The following is a 21,808-nucleotide window of genomic DNA, read 5'->3' on the forward strand; positions in this document are numbered from 1 at the left end:
AGTGAACAAGACCATCCCCAAGAAGAAGAAATGCAAAAAGGCAAAATGGTTGTCTGAGCAGGCCTTACAAATAGCTGTGAAAAGAAGAGAAGTGAAAGCCAAGGAGAAAGGGAAAGATATACCCATTTGAATGCAGAGTTCCAAAGAATAGCAAGGAGAGATAAGAAAGCTTTCCTCATCCTCAGTAATCAGTTCAAAGAAATAGAGAAAGACAACAGAAACAGAAAGACTAGAGATCTCTTTAAGAAAATTAGATATACCAAGGGAACATTTTGTGCAAAGATGGGCACAATAATGGACAGAAATGGTATGAAGAAATGGTATGAACCTAACAGAAGCAGAAGATATTAAGAAGGGGTGGCAAGAATACACAGAACTGTCCAAAAAAGATCTTCACAACCCATATAGCCATGATGGTGTGATAACTCACCTAGAGCCAGACATCCTAGAATGTGAAGTCAAGTGGGCCTTAGAAGCATTACTATGAACAAAGCTAGTGAAGGTGATGGAATTCCAGTTGAGCTATTTCAAATCCGAAAAGATGATGCTGTGAAAGTGCTGCACTCAATATGCCAGCAAATTTGGAAAACTCAGCAGTGGCCACAGGACTGGAAAAGGTCAGTTTTCATTCCAATTCCAAAGAAAGACAATGCCAAAGAATGTTCAAACTACTTCTCAATTGCACTCGTCTCACATGCTTGCAAAGTAATGCTCAAAATTCTTCACGCCAGGCTTCAACAATACATGAACTGTGAACTTCCAGATGGTCAAGCTGGATTTTGAGAAGTCAGAGGAGCCATAGATCAAATTGCCAACATCAGTTGGATCATCAGAAAAGCAAGCGGTTTTCAGAAAAACATGTACTTCTGCTTTATTTTCCATACCAAAGCCTTTGACTATGTGGATCACAACAAACTGTGGAAAATTCTGAAAGAGATGGGAATAGCAGACCACCCTATCTGCTTCCTGAGAAATCTGTGTGCAGGTCAAGAAGCAACAGTTAGAACTGGGCATGGAACAACAGACTGGTTCCAAATTGGGAAAGGTTACGTCAGGGCTGTATATTGTCACCCTGCTTATTTAACTTCTATGCAGAGTACATCATGCTAACTGCTGGGCTGGATGAAGCACAAGCTGGAATCAAGATTGCTGGGAGAAATATCAATAACCTCAGATATGCAGATGACACCACCCTTATGGCAGAAAGTGAAGAGGAGCTAAAAAGCCTCTTGATGAAAGTGAAAGAGGAGAGTGAAAAGGTTAGGTTAAAACTCAACATTCAGAAAAGTAAGGTCAAGGCATCTGGTCCCATCACTTCATGACAAATAGATTGTTAAGATTTTGGCTTCCTGTACTGAACAAACTTTCAAACAGAAAATTTTACAGTGCACTGGAAGATGGCCTTTTGTTTTCAAAGATGTTTAAGTTTTCCGTTTCACAAACGTTTAATACCCTTTATTATTCACTTTTATTTTCTTGAGTGAATTTTAGTTATAAAATATGTAACTATGTAGCATAACATTGTTTCCATGTTTAGTTAAAGCTTATACATAAATGTAATTTGGTTTGGCACTTTATAGATAGACAATAAGATGATTAAGAACATTGAAACAATTAAATAATTGAAACATGAAAATGAATTTCCTTCCTATACCTCATCCTGTTTTTGTACAACTTTTTGATTTCTGTAACCTTCAATTTGGGTAATTTTTTTTTTCTCTTTTCATTTGAGTGAAATTAAAAGGAAGTGGGGTTTCTTTTAATCTCCCACACACTAAACTCCGTGATTTCTTTTCCATTAGCAATGTTTTATCTAATGAATGTTTTGGGGTCTAATTATCATGTGGTCTATCATCACTTCAACATTATAGAAGGTTATATCACAGGGTTAAATCACAAAGTGGGTTAATGGTCGATGATTGTTATTTGACTTTCATAAGAATTAGTCAGCAGTAAGAAACTTACGTCGCTCGTCTTGGAGTAAAATTCACTGAAGAATAAACTGAACTTTATCAATACCTTTATTATCAAATAATTATATCTGCTTATATTTGTTCTAAACACTGGTATTTTTGGTGACCTCAATGGAAATTATGTTACAGAGTCAGTAGGAAAAGGATTTTTAATGAATGAAGAGTAGTGAAGTGGGTCCATGATGTGATGACTTATTAAATCTGTGTATCTCCTCAGCTCTGACACAAACTTAGAATATATAATCTTTCGGTTCATTCTACATCAAAATCCAAAATAAAGAACCCTCTTTCCTTACGTTCATCTTCACCTACCTGCAGATATTTTCGAAGTGATTCTTTCTTTTATCCTACCTGCCTGAAAACAATTCCTTATTTTTTGTTGGTTTGCTCACTTTTTTTGCCATATTACGTCATTCATCTGTATCCTTACTGAATTTTATTATTTCCATGGCTTTTATCCCCAGTCGCTGAAGTTTTTAAAAGGAGCATTGAGTGCTTACAGCTGTGCTTCCTCCAGCACAAAATTCAAAACTGGTGACCAAATTGTTTTTCTAGGATTGAAGTTCTAAATAGGCAGTCAGAATTTCACATGGACTATTACAGGAAATGTTCAAGTAAATTTTTTTCTTAAACTGGTACCTTGTTGTAAAAACATATCTTTTAAAGGAGAGGTGCAGATATAAATAATTTTCTTTCATTTGTTTTCTTCTTCTCAGGAAATATTTCATAACACTAACCAATGCAGGATTCACAGATGGAGTAACATATGGGCATATCTAAGATAGTATCTAAAAGGATATCTGAAAAGATATGTAAGATGTCAGCACTTGAATCAAGGCTCCATAAGGCTGGCATTTTTCTCTCTCTAATGGTTGTTATCCCTGGTGCCTAGAATAGTGCCTGGCACATAATAGATGCTCATTAAGCAGTTTCAGAATTTACTTGTTGTTTAGTCGCTAAGTTGTATCCCATTCTTTGCGACCCTATGAACTGTAGCCTGCCAGGCTCCTCTAACCATTGGATTTTCCAGGCAAGAACACTGGAATGGGTTGCCATTTCTTTCTCCAGGGAATCTTCCCAACCCAGGGATTGAACCTTTGTCTCCTGTGTCTCCTACAATGCAGGTGGGATCAATAAATGGATTGAATCAATATATTCCATTAAATATTTTCAGGAAACTATCTTTTCATTGTAATGAAATTTAAAATACTTTTTATTAGATGGTGTATCAATAGACATACTTTATTATTTTTAATTTTTGTTTTATATTGGGATATAGTTGATTTACAATGTTGTATTAGTTTCAGTTATACAGAAAAGTGATTGTTATGCGTATACATATATCCTTTTTTTTTTCAGATTCTTTTCCCATGTAGGTTATTACAGGATATTGAGTAGAGTTCCAAGTATTATACAGTAGAGCCTTGTTGGTTAGCTATTTTATATGTAGTAGTGTGTATATGTCGGAGAAGGCAATGGCACCGCACTCCAGTACTCTTGCCTGGAAAATCCCATGGATGGAGGAGCCTGGTAGGCTGCAGTCCATGGGGTTGCTAAGAGTCAGACACAACTGAGCGATTTCACTTTCACTTTTCACTTTCATGCATTGGAGAAGGAAATGGCATCTCACTCCAGTGTTCTCGCCTGGAGAATCCCAAGGATGGGAGCCTGGGGGGCTTCCATCTATGGGGTCGCACAGAGTCGAAGATGACTGAAGTGACTTAGCAGCAGCAGCAGCAGTGTGTATATGTTAATCTCAAACTCCTATTTTATCCCTCCCCAATTCTGCACCTTTCCTGTTTGGTAACTATAAATTTGTTTTTGAAGACTGTTGAGTCTCTTTCTGTTTTCTAAATATGTTCATTTTATCTTTGTGTGTGTGTGTGTTTTTTCTTAAGTTTTTCTTTAGTTACATTCAAGATAGTTTCTATAGATTATTTCCTATTTCTCTGTGAAATATCAATAATATCTTTCTGTAGGTACTTATACTCTTCAAAACAACCCAAACAGAAAATATTAAATTATTCCTCAGATAAAAAGCATTTGTCTTCTTACATGTTTTTTCAGAAGAGCTAATAGAGTATTTGAAAAATCAGTAGATTTGATATTGGTGATCTTCTTAAATGTGCAGTGCTTCAGAGGGAGAAAAAAATATGTGAAAGTATTTTAGAAGCTGTAAAATTGCACAAGAATATTTTTTTTACCTTTTTTCAGAGAATGTGTTGAGACTTATATTTCAATATCAGAACTTATTAAAACCTCATTATAAAAGATACATGGATGCATTCCCAGACTCTCTTCCTCATTGCCCATCATGGGGCTTCCAGACAGTTGCTGGCACATGGACCAAAGTTATGGAAAGCTGTAATATTTTAAAGGGTTCTTTAATCAAGATTTTATTGTTTATATACTATTTCATACTAATGTGTTAATTTTTAATATTATGGAAGTAAATAGTTTAATGTCCCATATGTTTCACCTCAAACCAGAACAACCAGAGAGATATAAGTATGAATCCCAGTTTTATCACTCACCTTCTTCATGGTCCTTGACCATTACCTGATCTCTCTGAGTCTTACTTTTATCATTTGTAAAATGAGAATATCTGTCTTTCATTGTTGTAAGGAATAAAATAGATAAAGTGAAAGTTGCTCAGTCATGTCTGACTCTTTCCACCCTGTGGACTCTTCAGTCCATGGAATTCTCCAAGCCAAAATACTGGAGTGGATAGCCTTTCCATTCTCCAGGGGATCTTCCCAACCCAGGGATCAAACCCAGGTCTCCTGCATTGCAGGTGGATTCTTTACCAGCTGAGCCACCAGGGAAGCCCCAAAATAGATAAATGTAACCTTAAAAAAAAAACCAACTATAGAACTATATGGGACTTTCATCATTGTGATCTCGAGTTGACATGGGAACCCAACCACACATACATTCCAAATAAATATTAGATTATATCTTGTAATTTTAAAAGGCAATAAACAGACACATCACAGTCTTTGAATATAAGAAAGAGAATTCCCAGGTGTCGAGTGTGAAGACTTATCTGAAAACCAAAAGAGTTAATGGGAGCTAAAGAATTAAGCTCATGGACTTCTGAATAGATACACATCTAATGACTGTGGTTGTAATACCTGAGAGGAATGGCTTTTTGAGACTTTAGGCCTTTAGGAAATGGAGCTGAACTGTAAAGATAAAGTAACCTGGAATTGATCCTATTAATAAAATCTTCAAGCAACAAATAACAAACAAAAAACTACCCTGGCTTAGAGATGTAGCATAGACTCACAGTAGTCAGTAAGGGCTCATTAGCTCATTTAATTGTAATGAGTAAATTAAAAGTCCCAGCAGAAATCAGAATCCTGTCTGTGTTATGTATGTGTGAGGCGTAGGGGCTAGAATTTGAACTCTCTTAAATTTTCCACAAGTGTAAAAACCAAGTGAAGAAATTAACTTCCAAAACTGATGCAGAACTGGTGAAACCTGTAAGGACTCCAGGAAAGACCAACCAGCAACCTTTGTTTATGGCTCCCTCTGTTTGCCAGATCACTTGATACTTTGGCTAGAGGAGAGGCATGTTCAGACTTCACAAAGCACAGAAGGGAAAAAAAAGCAGAATGAGAATGTGTCAGCAGCTAGAAGAAATGGAATTAATACTTTAGGAACCATGCAGAGAGACTGATCTGAATGAGATCTATAAGATGTCATATATATATATATCCTTCAAATATTGAAAAGAAGGCCAGAACAAGATATTATGAAAAAGAAAAAATGATCTGAAATTTGGACATATAATCATTGAAGTAAAAATCACTATGGATGAGTAAACCATCAGCTTTAAATATACCTAGATGAGATAATTGATAGCCAGATATGTAATATAATGTATACCATAGAGGAGACAATAAAATTAATTCCCTTTCCTTTCCTTCCTCTAAGTAGTAAGACTCTCTTTATCTACTGTTTTTATTGTTGGTACATAATGAGATGAGAATGAACTCCGTTTTTACTTTCATTTGACTCTACCTATGTGAGTGAGAAATAGCCTATAGACTATTTAATCTCTTTAATAATTGAGTCAAGGAAGAAGGATGTTTTAAAATACTGAGTTTATTAATCATTATAGCAAATGCTTTCTTCTGCTATGACCTTGGAGCAGGTACACAAGATGGTTGTTTCCATGGTAATTTATAATCTGTGACTTCATCTGAGGACAGAGAAAGAATGCAAAGAGTCTAATGAGATTTGAGACTAAATGTATTTATCAAAAATTGCTAGTTCAGTTAAGAGGTATAATTTGACTTAAAGATGTGTGGTGTGGGCATTGATTTTATTTTTGTTTAAATTTCTGTTGCTTAATAATAAATTAGTAGCAACAGGTAAATATTTCTTTTCTTATGTTTAGAAATTTATTTTCAAATAAGACTTTTTATTACTCTTTCTCACAGTTTGTGAATCAGACATTTCCCAAGAAGCTGATGACATGGCAATGGAAAAAGAGAAATATGTTGATGAACTGAGAAAAGCATTGGTGTCAGGAGCAGGACCAACTGACACATACAAGTTTAATTTTTCTAAAGAATCTCATCACTTCTCCTTTGAGAAAAACTTGAAAGATGTTTCAGTAAGTAAATCTTTCCATAATGTTGTAAGTGGTAAAATGTCAAAGAGTACTTATGGAGAAATTATTTAAGTAACTAGCAAATTATTCCCAAATGAAGTCGCTCAGTCGTGTCCGACTCTTTGAGACCCCATGGACTGTAGCCTACCAGGATCCTCTGTCCATGGGATTTTCCAGGCAGTACTCCTGGAGTGGATTGCCATTTCCTTCTCCAGGGGATCTTCTCGACCCAGGGATCGAACCCGGGTCTCCCGCATTGTAGACAGATGCTTTACTGTCTGAGCCACCAGGGAAGTCCTATTATTCCCAAAACACCTCAGAAACAAAAGTTTGAAAAGTACTTGGAAAAATGCTTCAAAGTTAGTCATTAAATGCTTTACATTCATGAACTGTGAAAAATAATTATTGTAAGGTATATTTCATTTTTAGTGTTTTAAAACTAAGTTGTATTAAGATAATTACATGAATGAGCAGTTCTGAAAAATGATATCAGAAGTTTTAGATCATGAGACAGGCTTATTGAAATGAATTTGGGGAAATACTAATTTTAGAGAAAGAAAATAATATATTTTTCTTTGAATATTTAACAATTATGACCTGTTTTCTTCTTTATTAAAATGTACTTGCAATTACAAAATGATATAGTTAGGTAGAGTAAGATATATGTTTATAAATTAAGGTATTTTATTTACATTTTCAAAATTAGAAGTATTAAAATAGAAGGAAATAACTTTCAACCCAACCTTTTCAAAGCTTTCAAGGAATCTGCTATTTGTTCTGTTTGATTTATACATCAGTTCAAATCAAGGTTTATTTATGAGAAGTGTACTACTTACCGTTTGTATATCTTAATTCATGTTAGTATAACTAGAGGTTGAATTATTTGTTTTTTGTCAGTCATTTCTCAATCAGATATTAGATCTATAGTAGAAGAAAAAGAGGGACATCTTTACTACATTAAGTTTAAAGACAGTTATTGACAGTTTGTACTGGAACTAAGTTGAGTTTAAAAAATTCTTTTTAAAAAACTCTTTAATTCAGAATGATTAAAGGGATTTCACCAATTAGAGAAACATTTGAAGCAACAGATGGAATCATTACTTTGAAATATATATTATCCTATATAGAATAATGCAGAGAGCCTGGCTTTAGTAATTATTTCTATTTAGAAAATATATACTTATTGTACTCAACTGCCAATTTATGTAAATTTCAATATGTTGAGGTCCTTAAAAATGGTAATTTAAAATAGGTAAGTAATGTTTGAAATGGCTAGTAAAGTTTCATTATTTGTCACAAAATATTCTTTCCTGTGTATATCAAGTGATGTTATATACTATAGGACTGCTGACTGTTTCTTCTAATATTTTGAAGCAGATCATTGTCAAATTGGGAGTAATGCCTTTTCCCACTCAACAAACATTTGTATGTAATGATTAACATTATTTCATGCAGTTTCTGGTTTTCAACTGTTTTGTGTTCACTGATGCATAACAAACTAAGAGTGTGAGAGGTACCTTTTGGGAAATTGAAAGGGTTTTAGTATCTTTGATATGATGAAAAGGAGGATTTGGTCCATTGGGCGTGGATGGAGTATTTGCCGTGCTTGGCGATACATCTGATCTTGGTGCCTATGTGAGGAAAGTCATCATGACTTAAGTCCTGTACAACTGGCTTAGCCTGTGTCAGACTCAAAAACTGTGACAATAATCCTGAAAGATAGTTTGCTTACTACCCCAAAATTAATCAACTTCATCAGAGCCAAAGCCTTGAAACACTAACTTTTCAACAGGTTTTCTTAAAAAAGTAGAAACAGAGTAAGAAATTCTTAGTAATGCTGAAGAGTGTAGGTTGCCAAAGGCTCATGCTCTGAAGCACTGTGGTGCAGCTTAGATAGCTACCTTGTTATTTATTAATTTGCCTATGAGAAAAAAAAAAAGGCTACTCTCTCAGAACAGTTTGACAAGGAGGAGTTTTTGACTTTACTTACTTGAGAGATATATTTGGATATGTCTGAATGAGGTAGAACTTTCAGTATGAGGTTCTGCAGTCAGCTTCATGGATGCAGATGAAAATCACAAATTTATTTGGCCAAAAACTTCCGTGGGAATCTTGTAGTGCTTTACGATGTGCTTCTGCAGATTGAATTTCAGAGTGACAGTATCTTGTAAATTCATTTGGTGGCAAAAATATGCAGACAGTTGGAAACATGGCAGAATACTTTTTAAAGCTAATTTTGCTTTAGATGACCTAAATATGTAAAAGGTATTCGTAATCCTTTCCTTGATGACACAGACATCTGATTGTTGCCAAAAATAACCTCCTATACTTACAAGATAAGAATGAACATAGATTCAACTCAAAACCTTATAATGAATTCTGTTGTTGACATAAGGTTACTCTCCCAAAGAATATTCCATGAGTTCTAAGTACGTTTGCTACCAGTTTCATACCTAGTAGAGTCAGGATCTGGGGGCATTTGTTGCCATAAATTCAGGAAGTTTTATATGTGTAATTCTGTGTTGAAGATCACTGCATAATTTGAACATTTTGGGTATTCAAGTCACATAAGACTTATTTGAATTTACCTTTGTATCAAATTTTCTTTGTTTTTCTATTTTTAAAAAGGAAGTAACTACTAGTTTTTATATTAAAGAAGAACTGGTTCTTTTTGAAATATTGCCTTGTGTTTTATCGGTGAAAGAATTGTCAGTTTCCAAACCAATGAAATATTTAATATGTATAATGTGTCAGTTGATGTTTATATATACAGTTTTGTGGGAAGGAATGGGTCCATTAATTTTACAAGGTTGCTTTGCTCTCATTGACTTTTCCTTACAGATGACATAGATTTTTAATTTTAGCTTAATTCTCATTGGGATAAATGTTGTACGGCCAGTTGAATGCTTTTTTTCTATACAGTGCAAACTTTTGGGACTCTCCCTACCCCATTACCAGGACACTTCAGTTGGCTGTAGATTGTTCTGGATGAAATATAATCTAGTACAAGCATTCAGAATTATCTCTTACTATAAGTACTGTTGCCCACTCAGGAGATTATTCATGTACTTCGTGTCATTGTTTTCCCTCTGCTTTTCCCAGTTCATATTGATTTTGCAATATATACTTTATCATGAAAATACTGCATCTTAAAAATATCTTCTTTTTTCTATTTCATAATTTGTTCCTTCAGAAACCATTTTCATTCATGAGCTATTTAGAAAAAGACCTAATTATTTTTGATAAGAATAACCTTGTCTCATAATTTAGATTGTTCATATATCTTTTTTTCTCAATTATAAAATTTTGAAGTGATTTCTTTGATTCATGGCAGGTCATCTGTCATACCCATAGTTTTGTATTTCTAAAAATAGTCCTAATAAAGGAAAGCCATGAAATTTGAAGGAACAGTAAACGTGATCAACACACACACATTACAAACATAAACATGAAAATTGGCTTTAGGTCTCTTTTAGAAAAGAAGAAAATGCTTAAATTTTGTATATAGACTAAAACTTTGAAATTTAAAAAAAGAACTTAATAAAGTCAAATTGCATTTTCTTTCCCTTTCTCTCCCTTGCCTCCATTATCAGATACTGGCCTTGGGTACAGTTAGACTGAAAATTTGATGACTTAAATAGCATGGCAGATTCTTTTCTCTGATGTTATGATCCAAATAGGCAGATCTGGATTAATATGTTAGTTTTAGGATGTGGAAGCTCAAGCTTCTGTAATCATGTTGCTTTTCCCTTTTTACAAAGAAATTTTCAATCTCATGGTCATGGTTATGCTCACCTTTCAGGCAGCAGGAAAGGTGCCTCAGAAGAGAAAGTGAAGCACATGTGCATTTTCTTTATGACCGTCACACTAGCGTTGCATGCACTGCTTTAGCTAGCATCCCATTGTCCAAAACTAAATCACGTGGCTTCACCTAGCTGCAAAGGAATCTGTGAAGTGTGTTCTTCAGCTGTGTCCCATGCCCAGAAGTTTTCATTACTGTGTAAAAAAAGGGAAGGTGGATGTTAATCTCCGCATGTTAATGTTTAGGAGAGATTGAACTGTCATTTAGAAGGATTCACTTTTATTGTTACAGGAGTCTTTCTCTAGTATTTTCATTACAAATAATGTTTCAGTTTAAAAAATGTTGCAACATACAGTAAGGTATGTATGTACAATAAGGTTAGTTTGTATCTTCCTATATATCATAACTTTTCTTTTTTAAGTGGAAAATACATTCTAAGGTCAAAGGACCTCCCTACATTTATTTAACTTACATTTCTCAGGTATATAAAAATGAAGTAAAATAAGTTATCCCAAAGTAGTCAAAGTTGTTTTTTAAAGACAGCAGCCCCAAATCCTGTATTATTGCCATGTGTCCCTGTGGTTTGGGGAACTTTGAAATCAAATGGATATTTCCAGATGAAATATCAGAATTGGAGCATTTGTTATGGTACTCTGCCAAGGACTTTGTCAAAAATAGTAATGATTTTCAGGTTTGTGGGAGTATGGGTTGCAAATGTGTTGCTTGAATGCCTCAAAAATAAATTGTAGTATTTATTTCCATGGTAAAAGTATTTGTATACATCTGCCATTTTTAAAATTAAACACTTTATAATTCTTGACCTTTTGGAATGTGGGAACTAAATGAGTTATGTAAGTGGTGCAGAAGTCCTGTTCAAAGTATATGTTTTGTAGTTAAACCATACAAAAGACTTCAAATTATTACTTTAAAAATTATTAATTTTTAGTTATACAGTTATGTCTTTGAGAACTCATTCTCTTTTTGTTTCATATTGCTCTGCTTCCATTTAAAATGTTTTCTTCTTTTATAAGAAACATCTCAAAGTCATTATATTTTAATTTTTTCAATTATTCCAGGATTTTTCAGGAAAAAAAAACAACAGCTTAGTAAAAACAAGAGTCTAAAGTAGCATGTGAAAACTGTGCTCAAAGAGAACTTTTGAGTATTAATAATGTTAATATTTGCTTATTACTTTTCAGTTAACATGGACTCTCACTTCATCATGTGACCTTGGCATTGTCACTGTTTGTATGTGAGGAAACAGTTGCTAAAAGCATAGCAAGTTCCTAAGGAAAATGGAGGTAGTAAGTTAGGTAGGGTGGAATCCAGGACTCTATCAAAGTCAATTAAAAATTTTTTTTATTTAGTTGTAATGTACATATAATATAGTGTACCTGTGTAAGATGCAAAGTTTTCACCACTCTAGGCAGTTCCTTTGTGCCTCTTTAAAGTCAAACCTCCAACCTACCATCTTTCCTCCTCAATCCTGCTTATTCTCTAGGCTCCAAACAGCCACTAAACTATTCTTTGTCACTTTAGATTAGCTTTACTTGTTTTAGAATTTCATGTAGATGGAACTGGACAGTATGTACTCTTTCATATAACTTTATTAACATAGTATAATGTTTTTGAGATTCATCATTATGTGTTGTGTTTCATCAATTCATTTGTTTTGATTACTTGATAATATTCCATTGAATGGATATACCATATCCACCCTTTGATGAATAGTTTGTGGGTGGTTTCCAGTTGTGGATTATTGTGAATAAAGCACTTATATACATTCATATATAATTCTTTTTGTGGTTATATTTTTTAAATGGCTGTATTAAGATATAATGTACATATTGAAAGTGGACATTTTGAGAAATTTTGAAATATGTATGTACCCAGAAACAGTGATCACAATCAAGATAGTGAACACATCCTCATTTGTCCCACAGTTTTTTTGTATACCTTTGTAATCTTCCCCTCCCTATCTCCTGATTTAGTCCTCAGACAACACTTAGAGTTTTCTATAAGTTTCTATAGTTTTTTCCCCCTCCATATCTCCTGATTTAGTTCTCAGACAACCACTTATAGTTTTATATCACTATAGGCTATTTTTACATTTTCTAGAGTTTTATGTAAATGTAACGCAAAGAGTCGGACACAACTGAGCGACTTCACTTTCACTTTTCACTTTCATGCATTGGAAAAGGAAATGGCAACCCACTCCAGTGTTCTTGCCTGGAGAATCCCAGGGACAGGGGAGCCTGGTGGGCTACCGTCTATGGGGTCACACAGAGTCGGACACGACTGAAGCGACTTAGCAGCAGCAGCAGCAGCAGCAACCCTATAGTAGGTACCTTGAAGCATAATCAGGTCTTGCTTCATGTATTTTGAATCTTCATTATAAAGTGCAAAACATTAAGGTTTGTCATGTCCCTGTGATGATTTGACCCTTTTATCATTTTGAAATGACCCTGTAGCTGTTAAAATTATTCGATCTAAAATCTACTTCCAGCTTTCTTTTGATAGGAGTTAGCATGACATATGGCAACCCACTCCAGTACTCTTGCCTGGCAAATCCCATGGACGGAGGAGCCTTGTGGGCTGCAGTCCATGGGTTCGCTAGGAGTTAGACACGACTGAGCGAGTTCACTTTCATGCATTGGAGAAGGAAATGGCAACCCACTCCAGTGTTCTTGCCTGGAGAATCCCAGGGACGGGGGAGCCTGGTGGGCTGCCATCTATGGGGTCACACAGAGTCAGACACGACTGAAGCGACTTAGCAGCAGCATAACATATCTTTTTCCATCCTTCTTCTTTTGCCTGTTTTGTCTTTATTTAAATTGTATTTCTTTTAAGAAATTTATGGTTGGATTTTGCTTTTTTAATCCAGTCTGGAAATCTGTGATTTTAATTGGGGTGTTTAAGGTATTTGTATTTCATATGTTCATTAATGATGGTTTTAAAATATGCTGTCTCTTTTTGTTCCACCTTTATTTCCTTATTTCACTTATGGGTCTTTTTTTAGACTACTCACATATATTTTTATAATACAGTTTCTTCTTTTTGGTTGGATTATAACTCATTTTCATGCTATTTTAGTGCTTGCTTTAGACTTTATAGGGCTTCCCTTGTGGCTCAGCTGGTAAAGAATCTGCCTGCAAGGCAGGAGACCTGGGTTCGATCCCTGGGTTGGGAAGATCCCCTGGAGAAGGGTAAGGCTACTCACTCCAGTATTCTGGCCTAGAGAATTCCATGGACCATATAGTCGGCAGGGTCACAAAGTGTTGGACACAACTGAGCGACTTTCACTTAGAGTTTATAGCATATATCTTTACCTTATCACTGTCTACCTTGAAGTGATATACTGCTTTACAGATAGTTTAAGACTCCTAATAGCAACATATATTTTATACCCACACACATACACACACACCATACATCCATTTTTCCTCTCCTGGGCTTTATGTTATTTTGGTTATGTGATTTCACTTCCATATATGTGATAAACTTTGCAATATATTGTAATTATTTTTGTTTTTACCAGTCAATTAACTTTTAAAATTTATTTTGAAATAATTTTAGACTCACGAAAAGTTTCAAAAATAATACATAGGATTCAGTATGCCTTGCTCTTGGGTTCCCCAATGATAACCATATAGCCATAGTATATTATTTAAAGCAGGAAATTGACATTGGCACAATATTATTAACCAAACTACAGACCTTACACAGATTTTGTTAGTTTTTACAAGTAATTTGTTTTGTTTTTGTTTGTTTGTTTGTTTGTTTTATGTGTTTCTGTGTTTTTGTTTTTTGTTTTTGTGTGTTTATAGTTAAATGAATTTTATTACATGTATGGATTCATATAACCACTACCATAGTCAGGATACAAAACTGTTCTATTATCACAAAGAAACCTCTTCATTCCTTTATACTACCCCTTTATAGTCATACTCCGCTCTCCAGTGTAACCCTCGGCATCTTATTTTCTGTTCTTCATCACTGAGCTTTTGACATTTTGAGAATATTAATTAATAAAATCATACAGTAGGTAGCCTTTTGAGATTAGCTTGTTTCACCCCAGTGAGTATAATGCCCTTGGGATACATTCAAGTTATTGCAAATATCACTGATTTGTTTTTATTTACTACTGAGTAGTCCATTGTATGACTGTACTGGTTTGTTTATCCATTTAATGACTGAAGAACATTTGTGTCATTTCCACTTTCTGGCAATTACAAAGCTGCTTTAAACATGCATGCATAGGTTTCTGTGTGGATATCAGCCTTCGTTTCTCTAGAACAGAGACTGGCAACTATATACTGTAAATAAGCTGCCCATTTTGGTAAATGAACTTTTACTGGGACATAAAAACGCCCATTTGTTTGTGCATTGTCTGTGACTGCTTTTGTGCTGTAAAGCTGAATGGCTACAACAGAGATATTATGGTATGTAATGACTAAGAAGTTTACTTTTGTCTTATTAGAAAGAGTTTGCTGATCTCTGCTCTAAGGTACATCTATAAGATTGTGAATACAGAATTGTATGATAAATATGTGTTTACCTTTACAAAGAAACTGCTAACCTGTTTTCCAAAGTAGGTGACCCATTTTACCTTCATACCTGAAATGTATGAAAGATCCATATTCTTTCTACACTTGGTGTTGTCAGTATTTTTTATTTTAGCCATTTAATAGGCATATTATTGTATCTTATTGTGGCTTTAGTTTCTGTGTCCTTAATGGCTAAGGATGTTGACTTCATGTGTTTATTTGACATCTGTAAATTGTTCTTGGTGAAATGTCTTTTCAGATTTTACCCATGTTTTTAGTTGGATTGTTTTTATTTATCAGATATGTGATTTGAAAATATCTTCTTCTAGTCTATCACTCGTCTGTTCATTTTATTAATGGGGTCTTATCAGGGCTTCCCTGAGAGCTCAGTTGGTAAAGAATCCACCTGCAATGCAGGAGACTTGAGTTCAATTCCTGGGTTGGGAAGATCCCCTGGAGAAGGGATAGGCTACCCACTCTAGTATTCTTGGGTTTCCCTTGTGGCTCAGCTGGTAAAGAATCCACCAGAAATGCAGGAGACGTGAGTTTGATCCCCTGGAGAAGCGAAGGGCTGCCCACTGCAGTATTCTTGCCTAGAGAATTCCATGGGCTGTCTAGTCCATGGGATTGCAAAAAGTTGGACATGACTGAGCAAGTTTCACTTTTGTAGAGCTAAAGTTTTTATTTCTGATAAAGTCCAGTTTATGGATTTTTTTTCCTTTTATGAATTATTCTTTTGGTGCTATGTCTAAGGACACTTCATGTAACCCTAGGTCATGAAGATTTTCTTTTAAAACAGTTTTATAGTTTCATGTTCTACATTTAGATCTATGATCTATTTTGAGTTCATTTTCATTCAGTTTGAGCTTCATTTTCTTGGATATGACTGTCCAGTTGAACTAATACCATTAGTTGAAGAGACTCTCCTTTCTCTATTGAATTGCTTTTGTACCTTTATTAAAAATCATTGACTGTACTTGTGTGGGTCTGATTTTTGACTCTCTATTTTGTTTCATGAACCTATGTGTATATTCTTCCACCAGTATCACACTGTCTTAAATACAGTAGCTACATTATAAACCTTAAGACTGGGTTTTGTGATTCCTCCAACTTTATTCTTTTTTTTCAATATTGTTTTAGATGATTTAGTTATTGTGCCTTTGAAAATTAATTTTAAAGGCATTCTATTTACAAAAAACTACAATTGAGTCTTCTAGTCCATTAACAGTTTTGTTTGTTTGTTTGTTTGTTTTTTTAAGGTTTTCCTTGATATCTTTCATCAGTATTTTAGAGTGTTTAGGACACAGATCTTTTCATGTGCCTGTTGGCCATTTGTATGTCCTCTTTGGAGAAATGTCTATTCAGGTCTTTAGCCCAATTTTTGAGTGACCCGTTTGTTTTGATGCTGCTAAGCTAATGACTATACTTTTATACTTTAAAATTTCACTACTAAAACAGTTTATAGCCTGCTGCACCTATACAACCCATTCTGGACATGTTCCTGTCACAATGCCTGACTACCTGATTTGAATCTCAGATGTGCTAATACCTGATTTAATGAATTAACATATAGGTATGTGTGTATACCTTTTCTAGGACACTTCTCTTAATAGGTAGTTTATAAACATTCATTGATATTAATTATTTACTTGGCTGTCTCTTCTATTATACATTAAACTCCTTGAAGGCAGTGACCGTGTCTTAGCTGAGTTTGAAATTCCAGCAAATCTGAATATTTGGGGGTGGCCTTCTGTTGAGAGGATGTGTGGCATAATGGAAAGAACTTTAAATTTTGTCTTTAGTTTTGTATCTGTTTCTATTTATTTTGGATTCAGCAAGTCATTTGTCTTTAATGATGAAAAATAGTTCAAATAGACTTATAATGAGAACTCCCAGAAATTATGATTGATGTGTGTGTACAAATTCCTTGTAAATTGTGAATTGGTATAGTGTGAGGCCTGTCCTGAGAGATCACTGAGTTGATGCCTTGTATTCAGAAGGGCCTCCAGCATATACTTCTGATATTATCGGTAAATGAGTTTATATACATTGTTTCAGCAGACTTTTTTTTTATGCTAGTTTCAAACTGTATCCCATCTCAAGTTATACCATTTAAAACATACTATAAATAACATCAATTGTCAGTGCAATTTTTGTAATCTTGATTTCTCTCAGTGTATGTAGAAATTAAAAAGTAGGAGTGACTTAGAATTTCCTTGACCTCAGAGAGCCTTCTTAAACAGATGTCTTTGTTATACTGTTTACTCTTTCAGATAAAGTTTATTGGAGGATCCCAGCTTTGTTTTCTTTGTTGAATTTTCTAGTATACTAACATATGTTGATGAAAACTGGCCACATAGTATAATCTTTATTCAAAACTGAAAGTATGCAAAAAATAATTTTTAAAAAGATATACTGTTACAACAATTAAAGGTTAATTGCTTTTTTTGTGCAACTTCTGGAGAGAATGTGATATTTGTGGGTACAAATGATCCAAACCAGTGCAATAGTGGACATATGCCCATTGTGACTAGAACCATAACAGTGGATTATAGTGGTATTTTCACTAATTTGTTATGCTTCTTGGTCATTTTATATCTTTTGAGAGCTATTTTTTTTTAACTCTTTAATTTTAGACTTACAGAGAAAGTGGCAAAAATACTAAGAAGAATTCCTGCATATCCTTTACTCTGTATTCTCTAATATTCAGGAAGCATAGAAAAGAAAGTGAAGTTGCTCAGTTGTGTCTGACTCTTTGTGACCCCATGGACTATAGCCTGCCACGCTCCTCTGTCCATGGGATTTTCCAGGCAAGAATACTGGAGGGGGTTGCTATTGCCTTCTCCAGGAGATCTTCCCAACCCAGTGTTAGAACCCTGGTCTCCCTCACTGCCACCAGACTCTTTATCCTCTGAGCCACCAGGGAAGCCTTAATCAACTAAGACCCAACACGTAATCATGGTACAATTATTAACAATTAGAATGTTAACACTGACATGATAATCTATGGATCTTATTTGATGTTTTCCAGTTTTACTACTATCTTAGTCTTCCCAGGCTTCTGTAACAAAATACCAAAGACTGGATGGTTTATATGAGAGGAATTTATTTCTTACAGTTCTGTGACTATGAAGTCCAAGGTCATGGAACCATCCTGTTCACTTCTTGGTGAGCACCTGCTACCTGGCTTTCAGTTGACTGCCTTCTTGTGTATTCTCTTGTGGTGGACAGAAGGGAGGTTTAATTTCTTCCTCTTCATATAAAGTTACTAATCATGTCATAGAGGTCCTGCCTTTGTGAATTCATCTAAACAGATCACTTCCTCAAAGCCCCACCTCTGATACTGCCGTAGTAGAATGGTTTAGGGCTTCAACATATGAATTTTAGGGAGAAACAATGTTCAGTTCATAAAGCTCATACAGGTTTTTTCCTGGTCTGGAATATAAGTGTCTCACATTGCTTTTAATGTTCTCTATTATTATCTTTTAGTCTGTGAAAGTTCTTCAGTCTTTGTTTTTCCTGACTTTGAAGAACACTGGTTATTTAATCTGTGTTTCTCATGGTCAGATTGAATTAATGGAATTTTTCAAAGAAATGATGATTTATCCTACTCAGTGCAACATGTTAGGAGGTGCATGTTATCTATCTGGATTATTGTGTGTGTGTGTTCAGTCATTTCCGTCCTTCTGCAACCCTGTGGACTGTAGCCTGCTAGGCTCCTCTGTCCATGGAACTTTCCAGGAAAGAATACTGGAGTGGGTTGCCATTTCCTTCTCTAGGGGATCTTCCCAACCCAGAGACTGTGTCCTGAGTCTCCTGCATTGGAAGACAGATTCTTTACCACTGCACCACCTGGGAGCCCATCTGCATTATTACTAGTGATCTTAACTTTGAATACTTGATTAAAGGAGTGTCTGCCAGGTTTCTTTCAACTGTAACTGCTATTTTTTCCTTTTGTGGTTAAGTATCTTGTGGGTAGATAATTTTGAGAGTATACAAATGCCCTATTTTAATCATACTTTTACCCACTAATTTTAGCACACATTGATGACATTTTAAATTTAATTTTTATTAGAGTATAGATGCTTTACAATGTTGTTTTAGTTTATACTGTACAGCAAAGTAAATCAGCTATATGTATATGTTGTGTATGTATACACACATATATCTCCTTTTATCGATATCTTTCCCATCAGGTCACCACAGAGCACTGAATAGAGGAATAGCTTGTATAACTCAGGCTATACAGGAGGCTCTCATTGCTTTGATGAGTTTTGTCTCCAGTACCTATTACTCTGATATATCTAGCTGTGAATTTCTTGTTTCTTCATTCCTTTACTTTATTAATTGGAATTCTACTATAAAGCATATGCAGATGACACCACCCTTATGGCAGAAAGTGAAGAAGAACTAAAGAGCCTCTTGATGAAATTGAAAGAGGAGAGTGAAAAAGTTGGCTTAAAGCTCAACATTCAGAAAACTAAGATCATGGCATCCAGTCCCGTTACTTCATGGAAAATAGATGGGGAAACAGTGGAAACAGTGGCTGACTTTATTTTGAGGGGCTCCAAAATCACTGCAGATGGTGATTTCAGCCATGAAATTAAAAGACGCTTACTCCTTGGAAGGAAAGTTATGACCAACCTAGATAGCATATTCAAAAGCAGAGACATTACTTTGTCAACAAAGGTCCATCTAGTCAAGGCTATGGTTTTTCTAGTGGTCATGTATGGATGTAAGAATTGGACTAGAAAGAAAGCTGAGCACTGAAGAATTGATACTTTTGAACTGTGATGTTGGAGAAGACTCTTGAGAGTCCCTTAGACTGCAAGGAGATCCAACCAATCCATTCTAAAGGAGATCAGTCCTGGTGTTCTTTGGAAGGACTGATGTTGAAGCTGAAACTCCAATACTTTGGCTACCAGATGCAAAGAGCTGACTCATTTCGAAAGACCCTGAAGCTGGGAAAGATTGAGGGCAGGAGGAGAAGGGGACGACAGAGGATGAGATGGTTGGATGGTATCACCAACTCGATGGACATGGGTTTGGGTGGCCTCTGGGAGTTGGTGATGGACAGGGAGGTCTGGCGTGCTGCAGTTCATGGGGTCACAAAGAGTCGGACACGATTGAGCAACTGAACTGAACTGAACTGAAAGCTGTTTATGCTCTTCCATTTATTTTTTCAATTATTTATTTATATGCATATGCACTGTAAAGAGTATATTTATTTTATTCTATGGGTTAAATTGTTCTCATTTATTTTGTTGCTTAAATTGTCCTCGATTTTGCCGTTGGGAGCTTACTCAACTTTTGTGTCTTTTAGATATGTCTCCATTACTTCTAGCCCTTCCTGACTTTCCAGCACCACAAGACCCATCTTGTCTTTCTTGACCTGGCCGTGCAATCAACCATTTATCCAAAGATCAATAGTTTTTTAAATTTAAGATTAACTATTGTAATCAACATCTGGGTACTAGATGTGCTTCTAGCTACTGAGGTGCTATTTCTTTTAGGTCCTGTCTGCTAACTCACAGAGCTAGCAAATACATGTGTGTACTTATAAATATATGTACACACATCTACATTTCTCCATCTGTATATATGTTAAAAGCCATGAGTTCAGCCCAGTGTCACAGAGTTTATTCTAGCCTTTCCCTTCTTCTTAATTTTCAACGTCCTCTGACAGTGAAAATTCTGGCTTTCATTATCCACAATATGTTAGTTATTTACTCAGTCCTAGTATACACATATTTTCGGAATTGTTTACTCATATCCCAGTGAAAAATAAATTTTCTAAATATAGTACACTATTTGTATGTAGTTCTTTTTGTCTTTTGCTGTTGTTTAGTCACTCATTCATATCCGATTCTTCGTGACCCCATAGCCTGAGGCACGCCAGGCCTCCCTATCCTTTACCACCTCCTGGAGCCTACTCAAACTCATGTCCTTTGAGTCAGTGATGCCATCCAACTATCTTGTCCTCTGTTGTCCCTTTCTCCTACTGTGTTCAATATTTCCCTGCATCAGGGCTTTTTCTATTGAGTCAGCTTTTTGTATCAGGTGGCCAAAGTATTGGAGTTTCAGCTTCAGCATCAGTCCTTCCAGTGAATACTCAGGGTTGATTTCCTTCAGGATTGACTGATTTGATCTTGTTGCAGCCCAAGGGACTCTCAAGAGTCTTCTCCAACACCACAGTTTGAAAGCATCAATTCCTCGATACACAGCCTTCTTTATGGTCCAACTCTCACATCTATACAGTATTACTGGAAAAACCATAACTTTGACTAGATGAACCTTTGCTGGTAAAGTAGTGTCTCTGATTTTCAATATGCTGTCTAGGTTGGTCACAGCTTTTCTTCCAAGGAACAAGCATCTTTTAATTTCATATCTGCAGTGATTTTGGAGCCCCTCAAAATAAAATCTGTCACTGTTTCCACTGTTTCCCCAATCTATTTGCTATGAAGTGATGGGACTAGATGCCATGATCTTAGTTTCTTGAATGTTGAGTTTTAGGCAGGCTTATTCTCTCCTCTTTCACTTTCATCAAGAGGCTCTTTAGTTCTTCTTTGCTTTCTGCCATAAGGATGATGTCATCTGCATGTCTGAAGTTATTGCTGTTTCTTCTGGCATTCTTGATTCCAACTTGTCCTTAATCCAGCCCAGCATTTTGCATGATGTACTCTACATAGAAGTTAAATAAGTAGGGTGACAGTATACAGCCTTGACATACTCCTTTCCCAATTTTGAACCAGTCCATTGTTCCATGTCCAGTTCTAACTGTTGTTTTTTGACCTCAATACAGTTTTCTCAGGAGGCAAGTGAGGTGGTCTGGTATTCCCATCTTTTGAAGAATTTTCCACAGTTT

The 21,808-nt window shown here is 35.4% G+C and overlaps 1 protein-coding gene across 1 annotated transcript in view; it reads left to right on the forward strand.

Moving 5' to 3' along the window:
- Positions 1-21,808, forward strand: part of XRCC4 (X-ray repair cross complementing 4) — a 251,339-nt gene that overhangs the window by 2,087 nt on the left and 227,444 nt on the right. Inside the window, exon 2 of the mRNA XM_052643934.1 lies at positions 6,422-6,597. Within this exon, the coding sequence (XP_052499894.1) occupies positions 6,422-6,597 (176 nt within the window). The remainder of the gene's footprint in view (positions 1-6,421; positions 6,598-21,808) is intronic.

Source organism: Budorcas taxicolor, chromosome 7 (genome assembly GCF_023091745.1).
Source record: "Budorcas taxicolor isolate Tak-1 chromosome 7, Takin1.1, whole genome shotgun sequence".
In the NCBI taxonomy this organism is placed as follows: domain Eukaryota; kingdom Metazoa; phylum Chordata; class Mammalia; order Artiodactyla; family Bovidae; genus Budorcas; species Budorcas taxicolor.